The 11,714-nt window shown below is 46.0% G+C and overlaps 1 protein-coding gene across 1 annotated transcript; it reads left to right on the plus strand.

Annotated features, from left to right (window-relative positions):
* Window positions 1-1,192: 1,192 nt before the first annotated feature.
* Window positions 1,193-7,966, plus strand: LOC135804946 (DNA-dependent metalloprotease dvc-1-like). Its single transcript, XM_065318925.1, has 6 exons — window positions 1,193-1,491; window positions 2,802-2,910; window positions 4,784-4,828; window positions 5,171-5,245; window positions 5,843-5,866; window positions 6,359-7,966. Exons 1-6 carry the CDS (start codon window positions 1,241-1,243, stop codon window positions 7,550-7,552), a joined length of 1,698 nt encoding a protein of 565 aa, XP_065174997.1. The 5' UTR covers window positions 1,193-1,240; the 3' UTR covers window positions 7,553-7,966.
* The last annotated feature ends 3,748 nt before the right edge of the window (window positions 7,967-11,714 follow it).

Raw genomic sequence — 11,714 nt, forward strand, 5'->3', positions numbered from 1 at the left:
TGTGCGGGAGCAGCTAACCATCCGTACACGCTTGCACAGTCACTCAGTGTAGCATGATCGCTGATCTGGGCTGCCGCACTTGGGTGTATGCTGGTCATGGCTGCGTGCATGGCTGGCTTACCATTATAGTCTGGTCGGCCCGGGAGTTGCCATGATAGGGCATTATCACTCCCTTAGTATTGACTCCCATTGATTTTCGCTATACCTAAGCAGTCAAATATTCCTGCATATCAGTTTCACTCCTTGGCTATATTGACTGCTTATATTTGACTGCTTAGGGGTTGCGCAGTTGAACGGTGCCTAGTGTAGCATTGTCACTGCATGAGTAGGTGGTGGTGACGGTTGTGCAATCATAAAACCGGGATTCATGAGGACTGGACTGTTTGTCGTAATAAATCTAATATTGACTTCGTACTTGGTCAGTATAGCATACTATAGGAAATAAAAACCTCGTAAAAGACCTCGGCTTCGCCTCGGTCTTTTACTCGGCTTTTATTTCCTATACTGACCTCGTACTCAGTCAATATAAATAAGATACTTATGATGATGCGAAACTTCCAAATCCTGGTTTGAAACACGTTCCGGGTACTACCATAATACTAGAGTTACCACAAGAAGTCTCTTGTGCCTTCTTTCTACAAGTAGGTGCCTTGGCTCCCTGTAGCTGGTGCTGCCCGCAGTGTTACGGCATAGGATGAATGCGGTTGAATTGCTTGGCTACCACCACGGTTGCATGCAGGGTGGGGAGACAGGTACCGCCAGGGAGTGCAGTGCTAAAGTAAAGAAACCGGCCAGGGTACTGTACTTTTGTAGTACATCATGTACTACCATTGCCAAGAGTTCATAACCCCCAGGCCAGGGGGTTATGAACTCTAGTCTTGGTACTACAGTACTGCCCTGCTGCGATTTTTCAACGAGACGTCATTGAAACCTTGGGTTTTCGCAATGTTTCCTGGCAAATCTCTATAAATGCCTGGATCATGGAGTCGACTCAAAGTCAAAGACCATGAAGACGTCTTTGAGTTTGAGCCAGGTAGTCGTCAAAATACGACTCTGGTTGTACAGCGTACGTCCTGTGCATGTACGGTACCGTACTGTCATGAACACACAGACTCTTTGGTCATTGTGCAAAATATCTACATGCATGTTTTCAAAATTAATATCCTTTTCTTGCATGATATCGTGATGAGCGTTTGAAGCAAGTAACTTAGTTAGTTAGTTCGATTACATTGTAGACAATATGAGTAGGGAAGTAGATGACTACGCTTTAGCTCTTCGCCTGCAACAAGAAGAGTGTGATAACACACCGCAGGAAATTCACAATTCGTCGACGACGAAATCATCAAATGAATCAAAGTCAATTGTGGATGACTCATGGGAATTGGTAGATCCCAATCCAGACGCTCGCCAATTATTCATGATGTACAATGACAGATATTTCGGGGGCAAGCTTGCTGGTGTCGAAGTGAGATGGAGTCCTCGGATGACACTGTGAGTTGATAATAGAATTCGTTTTGTTGAGAAGTTCTTGGAAATGATGTGCAAGATTGTAGGACTGCATGTAATATGACTGTGTAGCTCATACCAGGCCAAGGCCCTGGCCATTATGAAAGCTGGTAATCTCCATCTTGAGATCTCCCAGCTCTTCCCTGAAAGGCCTACTTCTCCTGCTGAGAGCCTCTGAGCCTCGTACATAAAGGTAAAATGCGATAGCTGGCCGAGCAGGCCCGTCGGAACCGGTCCCTTTGGTCAGGTCATCACTGAACCAGCTTGCTGGCCACCACACATGCATGTTTACTGCTGAAGAGGGCATGTTCACCCGCCACGGCATACACAAAGAGTGAAAAAGGCTATGGTATTGCCGGACCAATCGAAAACTGCTTCCGGTCAACATGTCTGGAAGACCGCTTGTCTCACGTGTCGAGCCATCCCATAGGCCACATCAAAATATAATTTTGTTTCCGGGCAAAGTGCCAAATGCACCAGCGGATTTCGTGCACATGCTCAGGAATGAGGATTTGTTTTTGGCATGGCCATAGCATATGCCGTTAAACACTGACCAGTTTTCTGTGTATAGTGGGCTTGATGCCGAAGACAGCCTTCACAGTATGCTGTGCAATGCTGCGAATGCCCCAAACAAGAGAAGCGGACGTTCGTCTGCATGTCCGATCTAAAAAAGACTGAGAGCCACCCAAATTGACTTCTTTGATTCTTTGATCGATTTCCAGGGTGACTTGTTTATGCATATCGGCCTGTACTCTGAAGTGTAGTACCGTAAAAGCCCCTGTATATGCCCACTTGAAATTAAGCCCACCCTCCGTGTACAAGCCCAGTCAGGGGAAGTCAACATTTTTGTGTCAAAATAGTGCCCATGTTTACGCCCGGCCATGCCAGCAATACCAGTACATGTACAGGTACCGATACCCAATACTTTCTCCTATGTTGATGAATATGTTTCAGGATCGCTTTTCCAAACCAAAGCACTGTTTCTGGTTCATTGAAACGGGGATGCTGTATTTATAGTGTGCATGCTCGGATAACAAATGAAATGGATACAGTTTTCGAGTCGTATTGAGCCAGGGGGGAATTTCAACATTTGTATTCCAAGTATACGCCCGGGTACAAAATAACGCCCGTGCTCTTGTATACGGCCAGGAAATCGAGGCTGCTATTTGATACGCCCGGGGCCTACACACGGGCTTTCACGGTAGTAGTGTTCACTGTAAGAAACTAAGAATGATAGGCCACAAGAATACTGTGTGAGGTGGACACTCGGTAAATGTCTCTTGTGTGCCGTGTAGATGTGCAGGTCTGTGCTGCTACGAGGGTCGTGGTGGCTTGTGTTCCATTCGATTGAGCCAACCACTGCTCAAGCTGAGACCGCGGCGTGATTTGGTGCAGACATTACTGGTGAGTAGAAAGGCAAGCTGCCGCTGTTGCAGGTGCTACGAATCTCGAAGAACTTTATTGAAAAATCCATGATTATCCGGGAAGATGAATAGAGGAATCCAAGTTCAGCGCATTCTGTTGCAGGTGCTACTACCACTAACATGAATGCATGGTAGTACTTGTTTCAGTGCTAAGTCTTGTTACTGTATTGCAAGGGATTTGAAGTGAAGTGATATACTGTAAGACCAGTTATGTTAACGACGATTTAAACGAATTTAAACAATTCGTTAGCATTTGAAGTCGTTATGTACAAAACGATGTGGACCTGCACAGTCATTTGCTGGTTTTGAGACGGAATTCGTTAGAATTTCACCTGGCTAACCCACAAAATCCGGAGATCGTTAACTTGAATTGACGTTAAAAATTACTTAAAATATCTGGTCTTACACTTAACAGTATGCCCTACTCGCTTTGATAGTACTGTACTGATGTGGGTCGAGGCAATGCAGACAGGCTAGCCTAGCAGCAGCAGTGTGTGTGTGGTGTGTGGTGTGTGTGTGTGTGTGTGTGTGTGTGTGTGTGTGTGTGTGTGTGTGTGTGTGTGTGTGTATCAGACCATCGGGTAAAAGGAGAGCGATCCCTCTCGCGTGCCTTCGCTCTCCATATTTTCATTTTGGGCGCACTTTTCGTTGCGCGCCTTGAGAATTTCGAGCGCATCCGCATCACTATGAAGTCCATTCTGCAAAGACTCAAATATTCCGTAACTTGGCTTTCCCTCAACGGAATTTAGTAATCGAAAGGTCTATTCGCATTAGAAAGTTCTCAGCTGTCGGCTCCAACAAATCTGAAGTCGATTCGAGGTCGAGTAGTGGAGTTACGGCACTCGCGAGGTATTGTCCGTCCCGTTGCAAATTTTCACTTCCGCACTTGGGTGGCAATCATAATTTTGACATAATGGATTTCCCTCTGTTGCGTGACAGTCCGGGCATGCATAGACCTGTGTGACGTCAGGCACGGTTCTTTAGCGGTTAGCTACAAAAGAAAGGAGCGCTCTACGATGAATACTACAAAAAACCATGGATCTTAGCGAATTGTTTCAATTTTCCGTAGCGCGTGTCTTCCCAGCTCCCTAGGCTATAGGGCTTGAAAGTGCTACGTCACAGCATAGCAACAATTTCAAAAATTCAAAAACTGGATCCACTTGGATCCAGTTTTTGTATGGATCCAAGCACATTTCAAACGGTCTTACTCACAGGAAGGTGATGTAGCCAGTGAAACTGACTGATTTGACGAAATTTGGCGAAATAAAAGTCACACCTGCATGCGACATGAGTGGGTTGCTATGCACCCACATACTTAGGCAATAGCAAAGTCACAACTTACTACTCCCTGGCCGTTTTGACGTCATCACTTTCAAGCCCTATAGTGCCACTGCAGTAACACTCCAGCTGGTGAAAATCCCACTGGTGTGTTCCTCTTGCCAATAGCTTTCCAGAATGCTTGAGATTCATTGTTAAAATTGATGATGGGAAACTAAAGTTGTGGTCCGAACAGCTTCCATTTGTAGTTCGTACGGCGATTTTCCAGATCGAATTTGGCAGCTATTGGGTATTGAATCCGATTGGAGTATGGTAAGATGTTGAAAAAACCCGTATTGTGCTCACCTTGGATAGATAAGGCGAGCAATTGGGGGGGGGGGGGGGGGGGGGGGGCTGCTCTCCCACCACTCTCCTTGAGGGGATAGGGAGAGTGATTGTTCACTCTCCTGGATTTTTCTTCCACGAAGGTCTGTATGTGTGTGTGTGATTTTCCTGATTGACGTGGTGAATAGATTGGAAAGTGCGACAAGTCCGCGTGGTGTTGTGGGTTTTTTTTGTTGCTTCTGTTTGTGCAGCATGAGATGATCCATGCCTATCTGTTCGTGACGCAAAACAACAAAGTACGCCTCATGTCCCTCTGCCACACTCTGGCCTTCTTGCTCTCCCTCTCTATAGCCCCTTCCTTTCTATTTCTTCCAAGTATGTACAATTACGGGTAAAGTCGGATAAATCTTCTGTTTTTTCCTGGTCTGGACAAGAATTAGTCGCACTGTGCCATTACAAACTACTTTGTTTACCCTCAGTCTCTGGTGTGTACGTAACGAGAATAGGCTCCCAACTAACAATTCATGGTGTACATTTCTCTTCTAACTAATGTTTTTTTTATCTAACAAAATTACGTCCTCTACAGTATCTACTTCACGAGTGCATAACTAGGTGCCCCCTGTGTTGGTGTGTTTTAGGACCACGACGCTCATGGGCCAGAGTTTCACAAACACATGAAACGTATAAACCAAGATGCTGGAACCAAGATTACAGTGAGTTTGGCAGATCTCTCTCTCTCTCTCTCTCTCTCTCTCTCTCTCTCTCTCTCTCTCTCTCTCTCTCTCTCTCTCTCTCTCTCTCTCTCTCTCTCTCTCTCTCTCTCTCTCTCTCTCTCTCTCTCTCTCTCTCTCTTGCGGATAGGTCAAGCCCCACCGGATGACTGAAACGCGGATAGACGTCGATGTACTGTATTACAGTGCATTTCAAAACTATAGACGCGTAGGGTTTTTGAAATATTTCAAATTTGGCTGGAACTTTTTGAGAATAGTTTTCGGAATATTGCTCAGGATCGCTCCACAATTACTCTCATTATAGTTTCTAAAGGATTGGATAACAGACGCCCAATTTGGAAAAATTTATGCACAAAGTGATCACAGATTTTATGTGGTATAGATGCTGGCATAACGGTTTTTGCCTAGGTACGCGTCTATAGTTTTGAAATGGACTGTAGTATTAGCTTGCTGACGGTATCTGTACTGCCAAACTTCACAGTACACATGTCGAATCTGCAGTAGTTTATCACATCGCATGGCAGACTGCTGGTGTTGTCTACTTTTTATTTGTGTGTGTGTGTTTGTTTCCGTGTTCAGGTGTATCACAACTTCCACGATGAGGTAAGCCAGCTATCTGTTGTGTGGGATGCCTGTCAGGTGTACATGTACATGTTGTGTGTTCTAACCGACACTATCCGCCATGTTGCCTGATGATTGTGCTGCGTGCATTTTGCGCAGTGTAATATGCTATCATGTTCACAGTCATGTGCTGTGAATCTCATCAGTGTGCTTCGAAGTATGTGTCCAGCTGAAGGATGTGTAATACCATTTTATTATTATTTTTTAATAGCATGCATATTTTGATCTTGCAAAAGTGGCAATACGTTGCGCATGCTGCTGTATTCGATTCAACCCGGCTGGCGGCCATATTCGGTTCAACGCTACCGAGTTCCTGGGCTCGTCTGTCCATGCACCACACTGACTGTATATGTACATGTATATGTTCTACTCTGTGTGTGTGTGTGTGTGTGTGTGTGTGTGTGTGTGTGTGTGTGTGTGTGTGTGTGTGTGTGTGTGTGTGTGTGTGTGTGTGTGCTGACTTTGCCACCTCAGGTCAATACGTATCGACAGCACTGGTGGCGATGCGATGGCAAGTGTCGAGAGCGCCCACCCTTCTTTGGCTACGTCAAGCGCGCCATGAACCGAGCGCCTCATCCGAGAGACACTTGGTGGAACGAGCACCAGCAAACATGCGGTGGTAAATTCACGAAAGTCAAGGAGCCTGAAGGGTACGGGACTAAATCTTCAAAGAAAAGGAAACAAGCTGACGATGCTGGCTCTGCGAAAAGGAGCAGTAGTGCGGTAGCGCCACCTGCGGCTAAGAAAGAGCGGACACTGGATAGCATCTGGAAGGCTAGTGACGAGAAGCAGCGGCCCGTGGCCCGGACATCTGGCGCCGTCACGGAATCGCAGCCGACTGGTGCTGCCAGGTCGTCGAACCCTGAAGGCGAAGATGGGCATCGCAGCGCATCAACCCCACACTTTCCAGGCAGTGGCCATGTCCTTGGTGCTGCAACTAGTACTGGTATGTCGCAAAGGTCTGCGGGCAGATCAGGCAGTGAGCTAAGTCAAGGAGTCACTGCGTCTCGGCATCCAGCATCGAAACACAACCTGACCAGCGGAATAGATTCTCCGGGTATGCCACGCCGTCCAGTAAAGCATGAAGACGACAAGAGATTAGGAATAGGCACTGGTAGCCGTATCAGGCCGCCTTCACAACCCATGCAGTCAAGTACCACACACCCTTCAGCAAACATTCACAGCCATGTACTTGATGATGATGATGATGATGATGATGACCAATTTCAACCGGTCCCCGTCTTGAAGCGGTCGCCTGTGAAGACTTCTGGTCGTACTTTGAGTGACCTGCTACTTCGCCAGGGTAAGGACCGTGCAAAGTCCGCACAGCCACACACCAGTAGTCGTGCAAGTACTTCTGATTTTCAGCCTGCTGCATCAGCCGCCACATCGCGTTCATCTCGCGTTTGTATCGATCTGGTTGATGAAGATGAGGATGTAGTGAGTCGGCATGATCCAACTTCTCTTGCCAATGTACTGTCTCGTCCTGCTGCCCACGAACACAGTGCTCCTTCACCCAGCCTAGTCGCAGCAAGCCATATGCCCACTTCTGCACAACATCAGCCTGAAGCAGCCGCCGACACAGGTAGCCTAGTGGCATGTCCTGCCTGTGGCAGAATGATGCCAGAGGTGACAATAAACACACACTTAGATGACTGCCTTAGATGACTCACTTTTATCGTACCGTTTCCAAGGACATGTACTCATATACGATAAACTTGCACACATGCGTGGAACTGATTTTGAACTTCGCCGGGGCCCTTGTTCTCACGATTATACTTTGCACACGAGTTAATTGTTGAAAGTGCGCGCTACAAATGTAGTGTGTGAACTATTGTTTCGAAATGCAAAATCCAGAATTCCGGGCATTTTCAGGGAGCAGTGCAATGCATTTTTCTACTACCTGCTTTTAAGTTCTAATACACCGTCTTTATTCTGGAATTAACACAGTGTTATTTTTCTACTCCCTGCTTTTTTTTAAAGTTTTTACACACAGTCTTTATTCTGGAATTATTACAGAAATTGTGTGGGAACAAATGTTCCGCACGCTCGAAAGTCAAAACAGCAATGACATGCAAAAGACGTTGTACCGGATCTTGAAGGGCACGTGCCCGCGTGACTCGCGCATGCGCACAGGCCGGTCCAGCTCGCTGTGCTGTCTGCTAACGCTCATCAAACGGCCTAGAAAGTATGTCATGGGCTTCATTCAGGCAGTCAAAGTCTATGGCCTTACTAACGCTTTCAGGAGTACACAATTCCATGGGTATGCAGTACTGTCATAACTCTCCTCCATAATTACATCATTCCATTGTCTGAGCTGCTTAGCTGTAAGCAAAACTGGGCAATGTTATGATCTGTAGCAAGAGTCGATGAACCGCTCATGGACTCTTTGTCTGCCATAGTGGCTTTGTCTGCGGTTGTGTGGACGTGCACGGCCGCACGCACCATCACGTACAACTATCCGTCTAGCCTTGGATATCGATGGCATATGTGTATGTGATACACATACAAGAGAGAGAGAGAGGGGGGGTGTTGCAACTCCGAGGAGTTTCACGTAATCATGATCATCAGGTAACTGATTCAGTGAAACGCGGAGTTACAACACAGCTTCCCCTCTCTCTCTCTCTCTCTCTCTCTCTCTCTCTCTCTCTCTCTCTCTCTCTCTCTCTCTCTCTCTCTCTCTCTCTCTCTCTCTCTCGTGTTGAAGGCTCTGCCCTATATGGGTATGGAGCACGCTACTTGATTGCGTTATGTGATACTAGTACACATACACATGCGCGCACACAAACACACACACACACACAAAATCCGATGATTTTGGTGGCTGAACATTGCCAGCATATTGGTTAAGATAATCTACCAACTGTATGACAAGCACAAACACTGAACATTAGGGTGTGCTAGTCTGGGTTGGACACGCAGTGGCCAGCAAAGTCCATGACTGTTCAAGACTGTTCCGAGGCACACAAATAGAACATTAGACCAGTACAGTACCATGCTACAATCAGAAGGCAGTGGGAAACTAAAGAGGGCGTCAAGGTCATTGTTCGTTAGGAGCCTAGCTCTGGGAGAGTATAACTCAGACAATATCTATACCACTATGTACATTGTACTCGGTACATTAAAAAAAAGGTCCACAAACTATTAGTTGAAACTACACTATGTGCCACTGTAAATATGTACACTTTGTGAACGGAAATAATTAAATTTGGTGAAAAAAGAAAAATTAAAAAAATGGAAAACACTTGGAGTTTGAATGAAACCCTAAAAGAAAGTAGCGGATTAGAATAGAGTTGCTAGAACTAATGTGAACATATGAGTATTGTACGCAATGAACTATGCTTGGTTTTCAACCTGCAGTAAAGAATAATATATATTTTTTAAAGGTTCGGGGACAACAACGCAGGCACATCTCACAAAGCAGCTGCGGACACAACAAAACGCCCCATCAAAACCAGGGCAATCGAAAACAACTTTCTTTCGCTGCTGCTGCTGCTGCAAGATGGTCGTGCACCGTGGTGTGACAGCAGATATTGAACAACAAAATGACGCAAGCCTCCATCATTCTCCAAGGGAAAAGCAGACATCGGTCTCCATCCATAGATAATACCATACCTGGGTTATAAGTACCTCAGGCCGCCACCACCACCAGGCAAAATACTTAGAGGTAGTTTTGCACAAAGTAGACAAACATAGCGATAATGGCAACAATCACTGCCACAAGCAAAGCACATCCTTGAAGCCTGCACAAGACACACACACACACAGCAACCACACCACAGTTTCGTATTGAATTGTGTCTGAGGGACTATTTCAAACTGTTGTTGAATACCAACATACATGTACACGCACAAAGCACACGCACGCCACGCAAATGGCCCCGATACACGCTGGTGGATAGGTCACGTGTTTCTCATTGAGCGAGCGATAGACAAGAGGGGCCACAGGCGTTGATGACTGGATAAGTCATGCTGCCGTATGATACATGTCTGACAAACAGGACATTGAAGTGGAAATTTACCCCTTCCAGCAACGGTAGGATACTTGGCAGATCGGTTACGCTTGCAAACACAAAACACCGGATGGACACTAACAACAGCGGCAACAACTTGACCAGCGAGCAGTGGTGCAGCATGGTTTCCACACACACATACGCACACATACACACGCACACACACACTACCACCGCACACGCACACACTACCACCGCACACGCACACACTACCACCGCACACACACACACACACACACACACACACACACACACACACACACACACACACACACACACACACACACACACACACACCAGCACCACCAACACCAGCACCACAACCTAGCACACATGTAGACGAACACACATCGACATTCCAATTCACACATCAGTGACCATCCAAGCTCCACACCCTGTTCACATCCACTAACCTGGAGAGACATGGGTGATCCGACATGTGCGATCTGACACACTAACAATGGCAGGTATGTCGGTTGTCACATCGCAGTTTTCATTCAGAGGCAATGATATCAGTGCCACGCTTGTGACATACATGCTGTGTAGCTCCTTCACATGCATTAATGTCTGCAGGACAATAGGAGACACGCAATGCAGTCAGCATGCATGCACATGCACACGCACAAGCACACACACAAGCACAAGCACACACACACACACATACACATACAGAAACATGGCATTGTAGGACAAATCGTACAGAGATGAGACCAGTGCTGTCTAGTAGTAGTCTCTACCCTACAATACTAGTAGAAGCTACAGAGAGGAGCAGTCACCACATAACACCCCCCCCCCCCCCCCCCCACACACACACCCCATACACACACACACATACACACGCACACATATACACTAGTGTTTAAACCGAACACGGATTCTTCGAACGAATAATCTATCGAATAATTTCGCCCTCCATCGAACGAATAATCTATATTCTATCATACGCATGATGGCATTTTTCAACACTTTTTCAGCACTTTTAAGTAGTTTTTTTGATTTTTTTGCTGATTATCGGATTTTGTTATGTGGAGGTGCAAAACCGGTTAACCTGTACCGCCAAGAGTACATAACCCCCAGAGTGTGCAACGCCTGATACAGCTTTGCATAGGGTCTTGGTCGAAAGTGGTCAAAGACCGAAAATCACATTCACTGCATCCATGTTTCCCTCGTATGGAAAGAACAGAAGTATTACTAGATACTAGGATTACTAGATACCGATAGGAGATTAAAAATTGGAGGAGAAGAGATTGAGAAGAAATACTACGAGCAGATCTACGCAGTGCAAATATCAGTAGGGTCAGCACTGAGCATAGATCGTTTTTTTTTTTTTTTTTTTTTTTTTTTTTTTCGATTTCTGATAATTCCTACGACTATTCGATTATTCGTTCACCCCACGAATATTCTAAATTATTCGATTATTCGATTATTCGTTTCAACACTAATATACACGCACACATATACACGCACACATATACACGCACACATACATATACACTCACACACACACACACACACACCCACACATACACCCACACACACACATACACTCACACACACACATACACTCACACACATACACACACACACACACACACACTCTCTCACACACACACACCCACACATACACACACACACACACTCTCTCACACACACTGACACATATCACACACCAAACCAGTGCATAACTACCAAGTGAAAAGCACGCACTAGCCCTCACCTGTAAAGAATCATTAAGAATTCGAACAGATCCGTGCAAGGTACCAACGCCAATAAACGACCAGACCTGCATGGGACAGTTGTTGTAAACCGGACAGAAAG

Source organism: Sycon ciliatum, chromosome 1 (genome assembly GCF_964019385.1).
Source record: "Sycon ciliatum chromosome 1, ocSycCili1.1, whole genome shotgun sequence".
NCBI lineage: Eukaryota > Metazoa > Porifera > Calcarea > Leucosolenida > Sycettidae > Sycon > Sycon ciliatum.